The following is a 21703-nucleotide window of genomic DNA, read 5'->3' on the forward strand; positions in this document are numbered from 1 at the left end:
AATCTGTTTAATAGGATATAATTGAAAGGTAACCAAGTTTTATTGAAATTATTACACAGACTTCCTAAATGAAATTAATAACGAACAATTTTTTCTAATTTACATTAATCATTTAATCGATTTTTAATCTGTACTGTCTATATTATTGGATATCAGCAGACTGTCTTATGCTCCAGTAATTTTTTTTTATATTTTCATTAAGTTTTATTGAAATAAACAATATAAGTATTCTTTCTCCTGTACTGGTGTATTATATTCTTATCCATTATTATACGCTAAGCGACTATAATCATATATTTGAAGATTTTTTTAATGATTACTTAAAAAAGAAATCGATTAAAGAGAAATATCCCATTTGGATGACTACTCAAATGGAATACGTCTTTTTAATTTTTTTTTATTTCTGCGACTTGTCATTTCAGAGGCGAAATGATTGAATTTCATATTTTCTATAAAAGCACTTTATATAATAACAATTAATACTTTTATATTTATTATTATTATTTTAGTCTTTAACTCTCGACTGCTGAACATAAGCTTTCCCCATAAAGGGAATTTCGCTAGTAGATGCCACGCTTGACAATTTTTTTATAGCCGGTTAATAATAGATTAAGAGAATTCTGAAGGAGTATGATTATTCTAATAGTTTGTATCTTCACGCTAACTTTTACTTAATGGGACAGGTAAAGAGGACAGAGTGGCAATAGCTTCTATTTTTACATACAAATAAAATGTGTTTACCCATACATTAATGATAGTGAGGTTAATTGTGTAGCGCCATTTCTATGAACCTTCCCATATTTTTTAAACTAATATTTTAATTTAGTTGTTTTGTGAAAATACTATTTTACAGACCTAGGTTTTGTGATAATATCGACTTAAATCTATCAAAAATTTAGTTCTAAATATTTATTAGTTATTCTAAATATTTATTAGTTATTCTAAATAAAAACTAATATATAGGTCTTTTATGGGAAGTGACATTAAATATTATAATTAGATACTGAAGAATATTTTGTATCTAATTTTTAATAAATTTAAAACCGTTAATTTAAATACTTATTGAACAAAGCCAAATAAAACAGACTAAATGTTTAGCATTGCATGGTTTTAGTCGTTTATGCGCGGGCTTTTTTATGACCATGTTAGATATAGTAATAAACATATGTAAATAGAGATTTTAAAGTGTAACTATTGAGTTTCTTGAAGGCTCTTTTCACCAGATAATAACTTTTCAAACCCTGCAATAAATTTAAAATAAAAATGCTTGTAAACAAGTCTATTTGAATAAAGAAAGTTTAAATTTTAATTGGAAATTGAATTTTCAAATTTAGAGAATGGCGCCACATATAATAATAGGCCCCTGAATCTACAAACATTTAATAATGTATGACTCATTTAAAAATTCCCGAGAAACTTGGCCAGTCATAAATACGATGACTGTAGTAAATAAAAACGATTCCAAACATCGGTTAGAAAGTCAACTCACTGGGAATATCAATACATATAAAGGGGGAATTTTGTATCGTCATTTCATACAGTGAATATTGGACCTAGTAGTGTGAATGTTTATGTCAACCATGGCGTTTAATAATTATACATCCTCATTAACCCGCTTACCATCAGGTGGGCCGTATGCTTGTTTGTCACCTCAGTGGTATATAAAAATAAAATTATAAATGTGAAAGAGTGTTTGTTTGTGTGTTACCTGTTATTGTCTTAACGGCTTAACCAATAAAAGTAGGATATAGGCTAACTTTTGTCCTGGTCAGTGAACATGCCAGTTACGCGGACAAAGTCGTGGGTAAAAGTTAGTCGCTGAATAAAGTCATCTATGTGGCGACTGAGTGAGTCAGATGTAGAATGATAGATTGATCAGAAATGCATGTTTCTGCGGTTTGGTTATATACTAAATGTGGATGTATATGTTTTAGGTCAATAATAGGTTAAACATCTATAATAAAAAATAATAATATTTCAAATATCTTATATTTAATGTATTTTGAATGCTTTTTGAAAAGAAAATATGAAAATATATCTTATTTTGATTATGTACTTAATTTATCAGTATTAGGTAATAAATATATACTTCATTTGTAATGGTTTATATTATTAGAAAAAGGGATGAAGTTTTAATAATACACAATTTGGGAAAACAGTAATTTATTTATAATAACTGTTAAAAAAAATTATAGTAAAAATCTACACCAAACAACCTACTACTACCAGTCTCTTGAAATGTAAATACTAGTAATAGAAGATAGTACTACTAATATTGAGAGTGTCGTCCTCTGATGTGAGGTGTTTCTAGGCCTCCTTAGTCATACTTGAAAGCCTGTGACGTGGCTTATCGAACGACCTCTTCACGTCCCCTTCGAACTGCGAGGCAAGATTATAAGCCAAAGATATGCCAAGATATGGAGACAGGATAGTTCCTGTGTCAATGCCCTAATTTATTCACCTTAAGACCATTGAGGTGATAACAAAAGGTGAATACGTATTCGTGGTAAACGTGTGTGTTTTAAACAGAATATAACGTTCGTTCGTTGTCATGCGCGTGTGTCATTCATTATATTCACCGGTTTATATAATGATACCACGTTCTAAAGAACTGCGATGACGCGTGCATGCATTTATTTGAGTATCCTATTCTGTGAAGTGTATCTGTATATATATATAGATATATATAGATATTTTATTTTTTTTTAATTGATTACGGGTTTCTACTCAGGAGGATAAGTATTAGTCAAGAGATTTATTTTAAGTTTTCCTTATACTACAGAGTAGCACAGTGTTTTATCCGCCACTTCCGACGTCTTCAAGACAAAACTTTACACGGTTACTATACGGAAATCAACTATAGGTATGCATTTGTGGAATGGAAATGCAGTTGATTTTAAATATTTTTATATTCACACACCGATAATCTGAATGAAACTGAACAACTTTCTCTAACGAAAATGGATCGTGGAGTATTTGCTTATTTATGATCGAAATTTTTTTTCTCAATGCAACTTAGAATGGCAAACAAGCTGACGGCCCACCTGATGGAAAGTGGTAACTGTCGCCTATAGACATGAGCAGTACCATGGACATAACAGAGTACACTGTTTCGCCTATGATACCCCCCATGTGTTGCCACTCTTGAGGACTCTGGTGTTATTTCTCTGTACCCAGTAAATTCACGCCATATCTCACTCTTCAAACCGAAACACAGCCATGCAAACACAACTGCTTCACGATTGAAACACGAATGGGACAGAGGTACCCAAGCAATCGACTTTTGTGCAAAGTCTCCCTCTATACTAAGAATGGAAAGGTGATTATGAATAGTTAACTATTTTTTGGTTATCGATAATGATCTGTGGCTTGAGATCGTCTATTGTCTATGTGACTGGGTGATATTGATTGACTGATAAAATGTAGTCTATGTCCTTTGTTATCTCAAATAGTACGTGAATACCATTTATTGATGGGTCGTGTCATTAAATTGTTTAAAGGTAACCAACGAACTAATAAACAAAGTTTCATCCACGTTTATGATAACGTTTCGTTCGTTTTTCGTACAAAGAAAGGTTTTAAGCCATTATTTGGACATATTATTAAATTTTAATCAAACTTATGTAACTAGTTTTCTCTAGTTTATCTGACATTTAATTTAATCCTACTCAACGTGTACGAGTGCGGTTAATTAAACAAACGTAAGCGAATACGTACTAATTTTGTTTATTAATTAATATTTTAGATGCTCTGTATGTTCATCTAGTTTCATTGTTCGCAGAAGGCGCTATTATTAATCTCATAAAAATTTTCTCTCATCTGTCACCGCATCGCTATAGCTCCTATACAATAGTAACTAATTATGAACACGTTTAATTAGTCAATTAATATAACATTTGTTTTATAGCTATACAGTTAATCAAATATTAAACGAAATGATGATTTTGATGAGTCCTGACCGTTTTCGGTCACGGTGACCGCGTTGACTCCGCTATTATTGATGAAGTTGCTATTCTTGGCGCTGGTGTTGTTGGTGGTTAAACGAAATACCCATAAATAAATATCAAGATTCAAGGCATCAGGATAAGTGCAGTATGTACTACAGAAGAGCGTGATCAGTATTCCATTTTCCTTATCTGATATTCGTATATTTATGTACGTATTTACTTTTATGTATCAGTTTGAGCAGCCATTGTAATAATATGTAGTTACACTCGCTCTATTGTTTATTATTATAAATGTTTTGAATTTGTTTGTTTATTATTTTGACACTACAAATAACTTTAAAATTGTTGCCAGTTTTTCATCAGGTAGATGTTACTCAACTTGTTTGCCATTCCAAGATGGCAAAGCTCCTGCAGGATTAGTTAAATTTCAAAAATAACAAGTATGCAACGAACCAATATACCCTGCAAGGTTGATCTCTTCGTGGTTCCCCCTGGAAACCATCGTGACTTATTGTTAGATACGTTACTGTAACTGACCTGCTTTCATCCTCACCTATCATCCCTCACTGGTGCCCCGTCAGTGTATACCGATAGCGAAGGCGGGGTTACCATTCCATTGTTATTTCAAAAAAAGGTATGTAACGAACTACATATTATACCCTATTAATATTCTAAATTTGAAAGTTTGTAGGGAGGGGTAGATGGACAGATGGATGAATGTTTATTACTCTTTCAGGTAAAAATTACTGAATGGATTTGAATGAAATTTGGGACACGGCTAAGTTAAATCTTAACTTAGCAAATAAAATATTTAAAACACGCGATCAAAACCGCGTGATACAGTTAAGCGTAAATAAAAGTTTTGTCTTCCTAAAATATTTATTTGACATTTGAATCGACATCTATTCTGAATAATAAATCATTCAATAGATTGTTTTATTGAGCATAATAGGTTGAGCATAAAGACCGAAAGGAAAAAGTCATGAACAATACTTATTACCTACTAGTAAATATAAAATTGATATTTAACTACTCAGAGGCAAGGTTGTGGCACGAGTTTCTTTCAATAACACATGTTTTGACGTATTTTCCTCTTAATTTAACAAAACAGGTTTTTTTTTAATCGATCATGCTCGATTTGATTGAAACATATTTAAATGTTATAATTAGAACACCGAACTAGATAAAAGGAAGGTATTTATGTCTGCGATCGGGGTTGGCTGAATGGGTTTACGTCAAGCAGGCAGCTGGTCGAAAAATAATAGGCCAAATATTTTTGTAAATATGGATAAAAAAACATATTACATCGATCTCAAATAATAATTGGGATAGAGGTAGGAAAATGTGATGATGACTTTTGAACGGTAGAATATGATATTTTTTATTGATCTGTTAACAAAACTACTTTTGAGCTATAAAATAATACCTAACCTAATTTTAACTTTTTTTTTACAGTTTAGTACATTGTGTTTGTTTTATTATCATATGTTTTGACTTCTTTTGGAAGATATTACAGAACGTTTGTTTTTAATTTTTCGACCACAACAAAGGTTGCTGCCTTAAGTTTCTTTTTATACAATAATCTATGTATACATTTAGTTTGTGCTCAATAAAGGGTTTGTAATGTTATATATATTCACGTATATTTCTAGCACTTATATACTTAGATTTACTTTTAGTTAAATTTGTAATGTTTAAGAGATATCAAGCAAGTACAAATACAGATACATTGAATATATAAAATAATTGATGTGCACTTCGATCGATATTATAACAAAGCAAAATAAAGTAATATTTTGCTTTGTATTTTAAAAAATTTGCTTACCCTGCCTAAAACTTATAAATAAAAAAAAAATTGCCATTATCATTCGATGATTCAAAGATTCTGTATCCTATACATTCAAATCTGTTTATGAATTTATAGCGGAATAAAGAAACTCACATGCATAAATCCTAAACACATTATCCTACTCCATTTTCGGGACTGCTAAAATGGAGGCAAAATAGGATTGTAAAAGGATAATGTACCACTCAATAAGTTCAATGGCTAGTTTTAATTTGCTTAAATATCATTTTTATAGACACGACTCGGAACACTTAAATCCGACCAAAAAAAGTTTCTAAATTTCTTTTCTTACTTATTGCTGGATAGAAAAACAAAACTGAAACCTTTATTCAAAGTTAAGTGGCAACCACTATACTACGCAGTGGCAGAGTATTTATCCTAAATAGGGGCAGTATCAACTACCAATGGAAAAATCGATAGGTGCAGAATGTTTAAATAGAGTTTGTCAAATTTTTGGATGTTTGTTCCACTGTTGAATATTTATTAGTTATAATTTATAAGGCGTCATTTATTTCGAATACCTATCTTGCAAATACCTCACCTGAATAAATATTAATGTAACGATGTGTACAGAAAGAAAACTAATTGTGAATACACTATTGACATTTCATTCATATTAATGCATTTTATGTAAACGAGATAATGATACTTATATACAAAAGAGTACGGGAATGATATTTTCTATGTTATGAATATTGACAATCATGGATATTCGAATAAAGAAATTAATTATTTATTACAAAAAAAAAAGTGAATTTGATAAATTAATCTTCTTTAATAATTCGACACGTGTCATAATTACGTGTACATTAACGTATTATGTGAAATCAGACAATAAAAATAGGTTGTCATGAAAAAAATATTTTTCGCGTTCTGGGTTTAGAATCTTCTGACTTCTGCAGGGCAATTTAAATGGATTCTATTTGTAAATGGAGCCAACAGAAAATACAAACTTGTACTTTATTTACGCAAAACAACGTTTCTGCTACTGTACCATGGAAATAAATATCTACAATCCACAGACTTAATTTACCAGCTTCAATAATGAATTGTTATTTTAGACATTGTAGTACTTCCACAACGTTCCGTTCCATAATTTCAAAACGTAATCTAATTTACGTTCTCAAATTCATCCAAAAGTTTGCCAACTATTATAGATATTGCCATACCTATAACAGATGTTTGTTTATTTCATGGAAATGACGAAGGTGCTAACCACAGCATAACCATATAGTGTTTTGTTTAGATTGTGTTTGTATTATGAATTTTTGTTATTGTTTACATAAGAATATATCAAGATTTTAGCGTATTTTGGCAGAAACAAAACGGGGATCCATAAAAAAATTTATAATGACATGTGACATGTAAGTAAAAAGGGATGATATCTGAAAATGAAAATGTAGGATTGATTAACAGTTCGCAAACAGAACTGATCGATGGGATGATGATGATGAAAATGAAAATGTACAGGTACAAAGGAATAACTTTTGAGTGATAGCAACTGCATGGGCGAAACAGTATACTCTGTTATGTAATTCGCATGTCTATAGGCGATGGACTTTTCATGATGATGGGCCATTGCTTGTTTGCCATAAAAATAGTACCAATCATCAAAATTGAACCAGAGTTCGCCATAGATTAAGCATAGTACTTGTGGTTATTCTATTGCTATTTCATAATACATGCACTCATAGCACTTCTGTTCTCTTTCTACGGACTTACAGCAAAAGTATTGTTAAAATAGGTTTAGAATTGGTAACCTACTCGATATGATTAACAGAACAAAAATAAAAAAAAAAATCCAAACGAATCGACAATCTCTTTTACTGTTTTCGTTTAAAAATATAATCGATTTGGAAGCCTTCATCTTTTTTAAACATACAGAATGTAGATAGATATATTAAATACTGCATATAATTAATAGTACGTTTCTAAATAAATATGGGTTAAAGAAGTGTCTTATTTTAGAATATACATGCCAATATACTCAACTTAAGAGGGATCAATGAACTCCTTTCCCTCATTGGAACATTGGAACTACTAAAGATGGCAATTTGAATTTTCTTGATGAGACTTTGTCACTCTTATCGAATATGCAAACATTATAAAGTATGCTTTTCGGGAAACTCCTACGCGAGTTTACTGAAAGTTGGCGCAATGCATTAATGTCAGATAATAATGCATCACAGTCGTTTTTAGATTTAATATACTTCTTAATATTTAATACATTATATTAAATATTAAGAGGTAATTTATCCATATATTTATCGATTTATGCTAGAAGTTATTCATCCATTGACACTTTGTTACCCAAATACTGATTAAATGTAAAAGAGAAAGAATGATCTACAATTAGTTTTAAACTACAACTGTTTGTTTGACCCGGATAATACTGATTGTCCGCAATAAGTACTCTTATTTTCTTCTTCATCTCAAATACAACGTGGGTACCAAATCTCGTTATTGGTTAAGCCGCTATACGCTGAGAGAAGAAATGTTAAAAACAAACTCATTTTTGCATTTACAATATTGAAAAAGGTTAGTAATAATAAATAGACATTAGTAAGGACGTAAGGATTAAAAGTACAGAACGCAGTCTAATCGCTAATGCAAAATCTTCAGATTTTTGTAAATTTATTTATTTATTTATTTATTCATTAGTACAAATATGTGTACATGGCGGACTTAATGCTAAAAGCATTCTCTCCCAGTCAACCATAGGGAAGTGTCAGAATACTCGAATGCGGTACTACTAATTATTGATATACATACATACTAAAATTACATATATAAACGAATAAATATATATGAATAACAAATATACTTACACATATATGTATGATATATACTATATTATACACGAATTTGGGAATAATATAAAGCACTTATTGTTTGGATAATTATTATCTATTATATATAAATATTATCGGATTAATTTCGTATAGTACAGTGAATGATGAGTGACAAGTCAATGTGATTAGGTAATAAAATAGCTATATTCTCGAGAATGATCTTGGTCAATTTCCAGATATTCTGCAAATAGAATACACAAGTATTGTTACCGCATTGTTTTAATATATGAACTGTATAATTTATGATTTGTGTGTAGTGTTCTAGAATTTGATTCACATCGTAATGTTTTGTTTGTATTTTTTTTTATCATGGCCACGATAAGAAAGTATGTCAATAGACAACATTTTAAATCAGATAGCGCTACTGATAAAATTTGTAATGAATAGCTATCTTGCTATTATTATTTCTATTATCATTTTATTTAAACTTAATATTTATTTATAACTAGCTTTTACCCGCGACTTCGTCCGTGTGGCCGGGATTGGTTTACTAACTGGGATAAAACGTACTATATGGGATAGAGAAAGATATAGTAGAAACCATAATCCTTCTCTATTTAATGTAGAATAGAGGTATATATGATTAAGGTGTTAAGACGCTGTAAGGTAACAAACATTGAAACTCACTTTCACATTTATAATAATAGTAACGACAATAAGGATGTTAATGTTGATAAAATTAGAAAAAAATGAATGCTCAAAATCGGTTTAGTTTTGGTAAAGATATCATATCGGGCATATAATAACACACTATTATTATTTTCATCTGACTATAAATAACAATTAAAATTTTGTAATTGGCGGGTATTTTGATAATCACACAGGCAATGTAATGATGTAAACCATACTCACTGTAAGTCAAGCTCACTATAATGTTCAGATTGGAGGTGGCGCGGTGAGCTGGGTCATTGAGTACCTAAAATATGGTTGTGCTCAATGATGGCTAGCTTATCTGTTATACTCGTGCGTTCACTGCGTTGCTACTTGTTGGGACCGGTCTGCTCATATTTTTTTTAATGGGTGATAATGGAATGGTAACCCCGTCTGCGCACTCGGGATACTCTGGCGGGGCACCAGTGAAGGATGATAGATGAGGATGAAGCAGGTCAGTTAGCCCATCGTGGCGAATTCCACTAGATTTAACCACGACGGTTTCCAGGGGGAACCGCGTGGAGGTCGACCTGATAGGGTGTATTGCTAGCAATGGGTTAATTAGACCCCATTACTAACAATCCCTTTCCCCTCGGTCTGCTCATATTTGCTTATTTCACATTCAATATAACCTATAAATAGAATTCAATGCTAATTATAGTGACAGTACTTATACAGTATATGAATGTAAAATTATCTTGTACATAAATTGAAAACAGTTATTGTCGAGTTTCTTGCAGTTTCTTCTCAGCAAATAAGCACATTTCGAACCCAGGAGTAGAAACATAAAACAATGACGAAATAAAATAGTTCGTAATGGAGTTTCTTTGAATAAAGACTATTTTTATTTTTATCACTAAATTCTCTATTTTATTATTATTATTATAGCTTTTTATCCACTTTAGTGGTCCCCAAGGGTAAAAGCCTCCTTCATCTTTTTCCACTTCTTCTTATCTATAGTAATACTTGTCCAGTTTTTTGCCTTCCAACATTTCTTTTTCCTGCTGGACCTCTATATACTCTCGCCTAACAATTGTATTTCCATAGCTATGTTTCCGTCTGGTAAGCGGGATATAGCAGTGAAATTACAAATTGCGGATGCACATATAATGTCTTAGTCCATATGAATAGTAGTTATACAAGACAGACGTATAAATAAGTTGTCTACTTTATAAATACATTTTAATTGTTTTTATTATTTATTTTAATCTAAATTTATGTACCAACTTTAATTACTGCTGTTATCTGCCAGTGGTTACGTTATCTCCTCTCTAGTTTTCCTTAATAAAGAAATGGAGTCAATTCAAGAATCTCTAGAACAAATGAAGGAACATTCTCAAGTAAGATGGCGGCATTTCAGGAGGATCTTCACAAGGCTAGTACTGCACCGATTACCCTTGCTTCATTAGCAACGGACTTCAGCGATTTCAAGTCCTCCATCTTAGCTACATTGAAGATTCTACAACAACAGGTTGAGGTTATCGCCAAGCAGCAAGACCAGCTTGAAATGCGCAGCCGTCGCAAAATCCTTCTTGTGCATGGTGTTCAGGACAGCGGCAAAGACACATCTTCAGAGGTGATAAAAATTATTACTGAGCGACTCAATCTACCCATCACTGAAGATTCCATCAGTCGCAGCCACAGGATGGGACGTAAGTCTGGTGAGAAGCCCAGGCCAATTTTGGTGAAGTTCCGCAATCTTGAAATTAAGGACAAAGTTTGGTTCTCAAAAACTGGGCTCAAGAATAGTGGCATCACTTTCTCTGAATTTCTTACCAAGGGCAGACACGTCGCTTTTATGGCGGCTCGGAAGCATTTTGGTATATCCAAGTGCAGGACTCGTGATGGATCCGTGATTGTCGATGGACCAGACGGTAAGAGACAACGTTTAAATTCAATTACTGAGTTGAATCGTCTAACCGATTCATTGCCGGGTACAGGTACTGATGAGGTCAAATTGCCAGCAAGTGTTTCGGCCGCTTCGAAGACAATGGATAGGCGGGATCAGGCTGGATTGAGTCGCACTAAGCGTGTTACCAAAAGAATTTAGAATTGTATAAGTTAATATTTTAATTAATTTAGTTTTTTTTTTTTTTTTTGTAAGTGGGTGTTTGGTTATTTTCGCTCTGCTGGTAGATGGTTATTTATTTCATGACTTTATTTATGGCTGGCCCTATTTATTTATACTATAATTTCATATATCCATATTTTACATTATTCTGTGCTTAATAGTGATAATCTTGTTGTTTTTTTTTATTATTTACTAAGTGCTAAGCAATGTAACATCAAATCTGTCAATTTTCACTAACTACTAATCTGGCTCATTCTCATTGTATCTTTATACTTATATTAAATCCTTTTCATTCACATTTTTGTATTATACACAACAAAACACTTGTAATATTTTACAAATTTGTTGCATCAAATGCCGCTAGAAGTTTACTTGTATTTATTTAGCTCCGTAATTTCAACTGTCAGATGTAATGAATATTTAATGAAACTGGGTATAGATAGAATAACAGACCGAATTATTAGAAATTAGCAGGTAGATTTTGAGTGTGTATTATTGCCAGTACTGATTAATTTTGTGTAGTTATTTTTTTTTATGTATTCCGTTACATGCAATAATTAGTTTTTATCTAATTTATAGAAGTTTATAGAATAGGTTTAACAGCCAAAATATAGAATGATATTTAATATACTATTAATATTACTACAAATGACTGCATGCGGGGTGTACGTATCCGGGCCCACTTGTATTTAATTTATTCCTGTGTACTCCATTTTAACTGAACAATTATGTATTTTTTTTTTCCTTCCTTTTTTTTTCTTCTTTCTGTTGTGATAATGTGTTTTCAATATTTGCTTTATTTATGAATATTTGTTGTTTATTGTATACCAATTTTGACAAACCACTGGCGGGTAGATGTTTTAACGTTATATACTCGTATTTTATACGATATTTATTATTATATAAATAATATATTTGTTTATTAATTATATATCACACACATTTTATGGACAATGATATAAATGATATTTCTATATCAGTTTCCTCCTCTTCCTCTTCTAGTGATGACAGTTTTCATAGCATTAACATTCCTCTTGACGAAACTTTGCATACTACATTTTCGGATGTAGTAAAAATTTCAATGCAGTACATATTAATGCTCAAAGTATTCCTGCCCATTTTTCTGACATGTTAGACTCATTTACTGATAACAACATTCATGCTATATTTGTGTCGGAGTCTTGGCTGAAACCTTGTCTTCCTTCTATCGCTTACTCCCTTCCTGGTTTCCATCTTATTCGCTGTGATCGCACCGGTAGAGGTGGTGGTGGTGTTGCCATATATCTTCGTACTCATATACCATTTAATATCGTTAGTTCCTCTAACTCCTCTAATGAAGCGGAATTCCTTTTTCTTGAAATCACCTTATCCCACTTCAAAGTCCTTCTAGGTGTTTTCTATAGCCCTTCCTCTTCTGTAGATTACTTTTCCTCTTTTGAATATCTTCTCGAAAACCTTACCCCATCTTTCAATCACACGATCATCATGGGTGATTTTAACACCTGTCTGTTGAAAAATGATAGCCGAGCTTACCGTCTTAAGTCTGTTGCCAGTGCTTGTAATTTAAATATTTTGCCTCTCCAAGCAACCCATTTTTTTCCGAATTGCAATCCTTCCTTACTTGACCTAATCCTTGTATCTTCTCCCGAACATGTTTCCAAGTTTGGTCAGCACACCGCTGATGCTTTTTCCTTTCATAATCTCTTATACCTTTCCTATAAAATCCGTCCTCCTAAATTAAAGCGTAGAATCCTCATGCAGCGCAATTTTGGGGCCATTGACATGGACCGTTTGCGAAAAGATGCATCGGAGTGTGACTGGTCATCTATTGCAAATATAGGTTGTGTAAACTTACAGATACAAGAATTTAATCAACTCGTTCTTGACCTTTATGATCGGCATGCCCCAATCCGTCCCGTCAGAGTCAGACATCTGCCTGCGCCCTGGCTCACTGAGGATATTAGAGCTATCATAAACAAGAAAAATAATGCTAAAACTAAATTTAAAAAAGACCCAGACAGATATCGTGACAACTACGTGCGCATCAGAAATCTCTGCAATAAGATGTGTAGGGAGGCCCAACGTCGCCACATCCATAAATCTGTTGAGAATGGAGATCCAGCAAAAGTCTGGAAATTTCTTAAATCTTTAGGAGTTGGAAAAAAACACAATGAGAGTTCCACTAGTATTGATATTGAGAACCTTAATAGACATTTTTGTTCCTCTTCTATTGTTGTTCCTAATGACAAATTAAAAACACTGTATTATCTTTCTTCGCTTCCAACTCCTGATTACACTCCTTTTGTTTTCGGACAATTGTCCGATTGTGATGTTGAGAGAAGCTTACTGTCAATATCTTCTAATGCTCTGGGTACTGACAACATCAGTCGTGCTATGATCATGCCTATCCTTGATATCCTGTTGCCAACTATTACTTTTCTCTTTAATAATTCATTATCCTCAGGTATTTTTCCTCATATCTGGAAAGAAGCCTTTATTATCCCCCTACCTAAAAAAAATATCCCCACAGTTTTTTCCGATTATCGACCTATATCCATTCTTCCCTTCCTTTCCAAAGCTCTGGAAAAGTTAGTACATCAGCAACTCAACTTGTTTCTGTCCAAAAATAACCTTCTTAATCCTCTGCAATCTGGTTTCCGCGCAGGTCACAGCACGACTACTGCTCTTGTAAAGATCTCTGATGATATCCGTTTCGGAATGGATAGCTCAGAGCTGACAGTTTTAACATTATTAGATTTCAGTAATGCTTTTAATACCGTCGATTTCGACATTTTGTTGCAACTGATGACTTCTCTCAACATATCTCCAACGGCAATTGAATGGTTTCGTAGTTACCTGGTTGGACGTCGGCAGCGTATTCGTATCAACGACTCTTTGTCATCTTGGTGCAGTACATCTGCGGGCGTGCCCCAGGGTGGCGTCTTATCTCCTCTTTTATTTGCCTTATTTATCAACAATATCACGTCTCAGCTTCGGTCTTCCTACCATCTTTATGCAGACGACCTTCAAATTTACTGCCGGGCTCCTCTTATTAATATTTCTGTTGCAGTAAATACAATAAACGAAGACCTTGAACGTATATCTGTCTGGAGCAAATCCTATGGTCTTGCTGTAAATCCGACCAAGACCCAGGTTATAATCATAGGTAGCCCTAGTTACATTTCCAGAATGGCTTTGAATGACCTTCCTTCTGTAGTTTTTAATGGAATGAAGTTAAACTACAGCGACCGCGTTAAAAATCTCGGCATTTGTTTTGATAGTACTTTATCCTGGTCACCTCAGATTGCTGAGATTAGCAGGAGGATGTTTGCGGCAACTGGATCCCTTTACAGGTTGCGTAAGGTTCTTCCTATGGATACCAAAATTGCGCTTGCTCATACATTGCTCCTCCCCATCCTTGACTACGCCGATTCTTGTTATTCAAATGTCACTGAAGAGCAGTTAAATAAACTTGAGCGTCTTCAAAATTTATGTATACGGTTCATATTTGGACTTCGCAAATATGACCATGTATCCCAATATCGTACACGGCTCAAGTGGCTCTCTATCCGTCTTCGTCGTAACTGGCACATCCTTTCCCTTCTTTACTCAATTCTCTTTAATCCAGTTACACCTCATTATTTAAAAGAACGTTTTATGTTTCTTGGAGAGAGCAATTCTAATTCTTATTCTTTACGTAGTACTGACAACCTCCAACTCATAATTCCTACCCATTCTTCCTGTTTTTACTCCAAATCCTTTTCCGTGCAAGCAGTTCGTTTGTGGAACTCACTCCCTACCTCTATACGGTGCGCTCAATCGTTGCCCATTTTTAAAAACTTAGTTAAAGCCCACTACCTATCCTTATAATCACTTAGTCCTACGTATTTCCAGTTTTGTGTGTGTTATATATATGTGTATTAATATGGTATATTTGTATGTATTTATGCGTATATATGTATATGTATGTATATATATTTATATGTGTATGTGTATGTATATATATTTATATGTGTATGTGTTTGTATATATATGTATATGTTTGGTTGTATGTGTTTATTTATGTATGTATATGACTATGCTGTCATAAATATTATTTTTTACAAGTCTATCTTTTTTAACGCGCCACCTACCTACTTATGCTTTAATCCTTTCTACCCAAAGGTTGTCTGGAAGAGATTGCTTAGCAATAAGACCGCCTTTTGTACTACACTATACGTATTGAAAATTGTTTTAACAAATCATGTTATGTTGGTGCAATAAAGTGTTAAATAAATAAAATAAATAAATGAATGACAGACAATGCACTATGAATGACACATTGTATTCTGTAATGTCCGTATTTTTGTTCATGTCTATAGACGACGGTTATCACATTCCACCAGACGCCTCGTTAGCTTGTTTATTATTTCAAGTTTCATAAAAAAAAAAAAATTGGGAGCATTATAATGCAAATAAATAAAATTATTAAAGTATTTGTATTACTATTTCTAATACACCGTTAACTATCTGTATTAAATAAAATAAATAAATAGCTATAATATTAAAAAATGCTATAGAGGGAGTCACGCCATTATACCTAAATTTAAATTATTAAAGCCCTATTTATTTAGCGACGCGACCATTAAATATTAATTATCAGTCATTTGCTGTGAGATTCCGGTAAAGAATAAGCCACTCCTTCCTTTTCTGTGAGTGTCGTAAGAGGCGAATAAAAGACCTTAATGATAGAGCAGCGTCCTTTTTAAAACATTTCTAAAAGCCTAACTGCGGTTGCTAACCTGCCTGCCAAGCGCAGCGCAGCGCATGTTCAGCAGTGGACAGTTAACGGCTGAAATGATGAATCATTGATCATGATCAGTCATAATCTGTAGACTTGAAATCATCCTTCTTTTTTAAATTTCTTAAATAAATATAAAATAATGTTTTGTTCGTTTCAGTTATAATATCGGTGTGCTGGATAGCGGGTGTCTGCGTTGGTCTGCTACCATTGTTCGGCTGGCACGCTGACGTGGAGGCAGCGCCAGGCTGCTACTTCGTCGAAGTTATGGACTACAATTACCTTCTGTTCCTGTACTTCGCGACCATAGTCACTCCTAGCGTGCTCCTGGCAGCGTTTTATGCTCACATTTATCGAGTGGTTGTAAAACAGGTAATAACATTGTGTGTTTTACAGCTTGTATGTATATATAACGGATTATGTTTTGAAGAACGGTTTGAAATAATTTTTACATCTACTTTTTATCATTGCACCGTTTGCGCTTGACAGGGAATTCATACTCACATGCTAGAACCTAAATGGTCGCGTACAGTGCGGTTTCAGAGAGGTCTCCTCTTGCGAGTGCTCAGGATGTGGAAGAAGCTCTTAAAAAAAGAGACATTTGCTTAGGGTCGGCAATGCGCATGTAACATTCTTGATATTGCAGGCGTCAATGGATAGCCTATAATGGTCATTTAGTCGGGCTGCGTAGAAAATCTTATTAATATATTAAATTTGACTTTACTATTTTTACTAGCGTTTGAAGAAAATAAATACGAAAATATAACATTCCCATAAGCATCTATGTTTATATACATTTTTCCTTAATCTAATTCTTCTTTAGCTATGTTTTCTTAACATTCTTAATGATATGCCACTTATTTCTTTTCAGCTAAGTGAGGTGGTGACAGTGAATGGTAGTCATGGAAGAGGCACCATGCTTCGAGTACTGGGACCAACGCAGAAACGTGAAGTGAAAGCCACACAGAACCTTGCAATCATCGTCTTCTTCTTTATCTTGTGCTGGATACCTCTTTACACTGTGAACGCTGTTAAAGCCTTCGTTCCAGAACTGAACATTCCGAACACGCTCACATATTTTTGCATTATATTTTCCCATTTAAATTCCGCTATTAATCCATTGTTGTATGCTTACCATTTGAAAGACTTTCGTGCAGCTTTAAAAGGTCTGATCTATACTATTATTGGCAGAGGTGTACCTATTTCAGCTGCATACAGGCCACCAGCACCAATGAGGAGACCAGCGCTTGAGAGATGCAATGCTTTGAGAGAGCGTCCGAAAGTCTATGTTAACTCCCCAATCTGGTTGAGACAGAGAGAAGCGGAAGTTATGGCTGCTGAGGATAGAAATAAGGTGGTAGCAATATCTGCACCTGCTGTTCAAGATATTCAACCGTTTATAAATGTGGTCGGTACAGATAATTCAAGCGGACTTCACACCCCCGAAGAAAGAGAATCAGATGGTCCCTATCTCATTGACGCTAATCAAGAGATATGTCAAAGTCCATACAAAAGAGTTGAGAAGTTAATTCGTAGAGTACGCAGTGCCAGCGGAGATAGCTGACACGAGCCTTGCCGGTATGAACCGGCTTTTAGTGTGACTTGACCATGAAGCTTTAATATTTTTCACTGAAAAAGACATTCCCACAGTTTATAAAATGGTAAAACGACCATGAATGCTAGTCTACGACAGTTGCTTGGAAGGATAACGAAAGTAGCGAAATATTTACGAGTATAAGGATTAAATAGGTATTCATATTTTAGATAAGAACAGTTTTAATTCGCTTTACACGTTGTATTTTAATAAATTGTTGCTGGTCTAAGCAAAACCAGTCAATTGTTGCTTCAAAATATATTTATTATTCTACTATAAAAACTTGTGTTTTTTACATAGTACCTACCTACCTATATTATTTGAATACAAATTTTGATAAGATTAGTTAAATATTTGACTCAGAGTATAAAGTTAAATACAATAGTGATTTATCTATTCAATTTTTTGCTGGTTATTTTAAGATATCTGCTTTAAGAGTTTAAGTCAGGTGATTCACCTTGAGCTGCCTTGTGCAATTGTAATGAAAATGAACGACGAGTAATGCAATAAATTGCTGCCTATTCCACATCTTACGCCATCTATGGAATCAATCAACCTGATTTTGTAGCAAACGGGGTAATTACAATAAATGTTAACGTCAGATAGATGTCGCTGCCTGTCTATCCTCAAACTGTAGAATAATTAAATAAAATATAGGTTGGCTGTGTAAAATTTCTGAAATGCATTACTAATTTATATATCTAATATCATTATTTTTTATTAAGTTCTTAATTACTTTAAGCACACTTTATGTAAACTAGTTTTATATTTATAATTCGTGTTACTTTTTGTCATCTGTGATATTTGTGTTTTAACGGTAATGTTGAATGAATGTATAACAAGTTGATTATTCCTATTTATTGGAAAAAAATTTAGATAAAAATTAAAGAAGAATATGTTGCGAATCCATTAAAATAAATTTATCGCCATCTAGTGAACGATTGCTTAATTATTATAATGTAAACGTCAGATTAAGAGATATTGAGATATTTATATAGATGTCAGTACTAGAAGAGTTTTAGAAATTATAAATGATATACTTTAAAAATAAAACAATTTATATTTATTAGTGTATATTTTTAAAATTGTATAAATTTTGTAATTGTGATAAACCACCGTTTTATCTGTTTATATCTATCTAAATTATGGATTAACGATAGTACATACTACATTATACTTGTAATCTAAGATGATACTTTTAAACTTGTACATCGTTTTATGATTTTTAATATATTTTTAGAGTTGTAATAATGATGTATGACTGAATGACTGAATGACTGAATACTTGAACATTTAATTAAATGACAGTTCAGCCAATTATTTTAGGATATTTTTTGTCATTAGACGCTTCATTTAGATGTGTAAGATTTATGTATGTTATATAATTATATTTTATATCTTTTATATATAAGGACAGTAAATTTATGGACAGACAATTTCAACTACTTTAAGAAAATATGGATATAAAAAATCTCTTAATGTGTCCAATGTAAAGTATGTATAATAAAGATTTTATAATATAATACAATACAAAAGATATATTTATTTTTACATAGATTTTCTGAAATATTTTTACAAAACTATTTAGATTTTACGACACGACGACCATGAAAGATTTATTTATTCTCACCTAAATAAGTTTGTGATGACGGCAATAGTTCATTCCATCAAATCATAATCATAAATTGTACCATCGTATAAGTGTAAATTTCTTTCGAATATTTAACGTAAAATAGGTGGAGAGGTGGAGATAATTAATTATGCAGAAATCTTCCATATGAATAAAAATAACAAATGGCATTATAAACATTTTTTGCCGACGTCTGCAACTCGTTTATTTATTAACCTGTGTTGTGCATAATTTTTATTATAAGAGCAATATAAGCAAATTTTGTATTTTACTCAATTCTGCAAAAGAAAAATGCTTATAATTCGGTTTGTATTTTTGTCACATGTACATTTTTCGCGTAACAAGCTTCAGATACCTGTATTTCTTTCATAGATTAAGGATTGTACCTGGCATTCTCTGTCTAGGCTGTCTCATTATGTTATAGATCATAATGGAACGTTTATATCGAGTAACATTGAATACAAATAAATTGATTTGTATATGAAAAATTATTAAATTGTTTGATTAATTATATATAAAAAATTAGCAGCCTGTTCCGGATTCGTACGGCTGTATTCTTTACGTACGATTTTTCAAACATTTTCTTTCATACAAGTCTTGTCCTGACAATTTACAATCACAATAAAATAGATTTAGCTAAATAGGTACAGTCTAAGGTATAATGTAAAAATTTGACGTTCATAAGCGGCTAAAATGTCCTACATGAATAAATGATTTTTGAATTTGAATTTGAATTTGAATAAGGCGTGAGTACATAAAACACTGTTCAAAAATGCACCGCCTACGTATATCTTGGTTTGCCCAATGGTTAATTGATAGAGAACACCGTTCGGTGTTAAGTCCGCCAAATGTACATAGAATTTTACTGTGCATTAAAGTTTAAATAAATTAAAAAATAAAAAACTAATAAAAAAAAAACGAGTCAGCTAATTTGACAATTAGCTGACAAAAGTTATCCTGTTTTTAAGATTCGATGGTATATACATATATATAATAATGTAAGGTGCAGCCATTTTGAAGTTAAGCACTTATATTTATTTTAGAAATTGATTTTTTTTAGTATAAAATAAAATAATTCTACTATTATAATTTGTAACTGGACGATGTCTGTACATTCGAGATACTTAAAAAAAACACGATTACAGGTGTTTTAATAAGAACAATAGAGGTTAAAAATATAATTTTTGTTTCCCTGTCTGTCTGTCAATATGTTTGCTCTAGCATTATGCAAAAATTGGTGCATCAAATTAAATGAGGTTTTTATAGTTGTGTGATACAACTTAAAGTCTAATGTATGTTTTATTTCTATACTTCACCTAGAAGTGGTTATGCACCTCCAAAATCCACGCATACGAAGTTGCAGGCAAAAGCTAGTTATTTAAAAAAAAAATAGGAATCGAATTGAAAACTTCCTTTTCTGTCACCTTTTTGGAGTATGTATTTTTTGGATGGATGATAATGGAATGGTAGCTCCGTCTGCGCTAATGGTATACGCTGGCGGGGCACCAGCGAGGAATGATAGGTGTGAATAAAAAAGCATGTCAGTGAGTCCATTTTGGTGAATACACCTAGGATTCAGTAGGATGATTTCCAGGGGAGACCACGTGGAGGTCGACCTGACAGAGTATATTGCTAGCCATGGGACTGTTAGTCCACATTACTAACAACCCCTTCCCCCCTTTTGTACTCCAAAAATTGAAAATATGGTTGAAAATATTTATCTGTTATCAATGTGCAATTTTGTGCAATAAACTTTATAAACATTTACGTGACGGCTATTATTTTCTATCAGGTCGACCGTAAGTTGTTTCTATTTTAAGTTTCATAAAATATAGCATTAGCCAGGTCTATTATTGTGTCTACAGTTTTAGACGTTCTAATATTTCGTGTCGACCTTAACATAAGTACTGGTAATATACTCGTATATGAAATAGTGAAGAATGTTTTGCAACAATTTCACTTCAGAGCTAGTAATATCGTTGCAGGATTGCAAAATTTCCTTCATCTTGCAGATTGCACTATTGTCATATGACCTTCGCCTTACAAACATTTAGATGGTAATGTTTAATGTTGATAGCATAATTATGTACTAACTATTGTATTTACCTATGTATCTGTATTTTTTTTTTGATGGGTGAAAATGGTAGGTAACCCCACCTGCGCTAACGGGATACGCTGGCGGAGCACCAGTGAAGGGTGATAGATGAGAACGAAAACAGTCCAGTTAGCCCATCATGATGAATTCATCAGGAATTAACCATGATAGTTTCCAGGGGGAATCGCGAGTAGGTCGACCTGGTTGGGTATATTGCTAGCAATGGGATTCTCAGTC

General features: G+C 32.8%; 1 protein-coding gene across 2 annotated transcripts in view; it reads left to right on the forward strand.

Moving 5' to 3' along the window:
* Window positions 1–20632, forward strand: part of LOC113517359 (adenosine receptor A3) — an 84366-nt gene extending 63734 nt beyond the window's left edge. Inside the window, exons 2-4 of one of the 2 annotated variants that reach the window (XR_008253639.1) lie at window positions 16308–16519; window positions 17019–20027; window positions 20116–20632. Coding sequence is in view for 1 of the 2 variants with exons in the window: in XM_026902014.3 (XP_026757815.1) it covers window positions 16308–16519; window positions 17019–17711 (905 nt within the window). In the remaining variant the exon portion in view is untranslated. Of the gene's footprint in view, window positions 1–16307; window positions 16520–17018 lie in introns of both variants that reach the window. The other variant, XM_026902014.3, reaches the window with a different exon arrangement.
* Window positions 20633–21703: the final 1071 nt, after the last annotated feature.

This window comes from Galleria mellonella, unplaced genomic scaffold (genome assembly GCF_026898425.1).
Source record: "Galleria mellonella isolate WM207_F2 unplaced genomic scaffold, CSIRO_AGI_GalMel_v1 utg78, whole genome shotgun sequence".
NCBI lineage: Eukaryota > Metazoa > Arthropoda > Insecta > Lepidoptera > Pyralidae > Galleria > Galleria mellonella.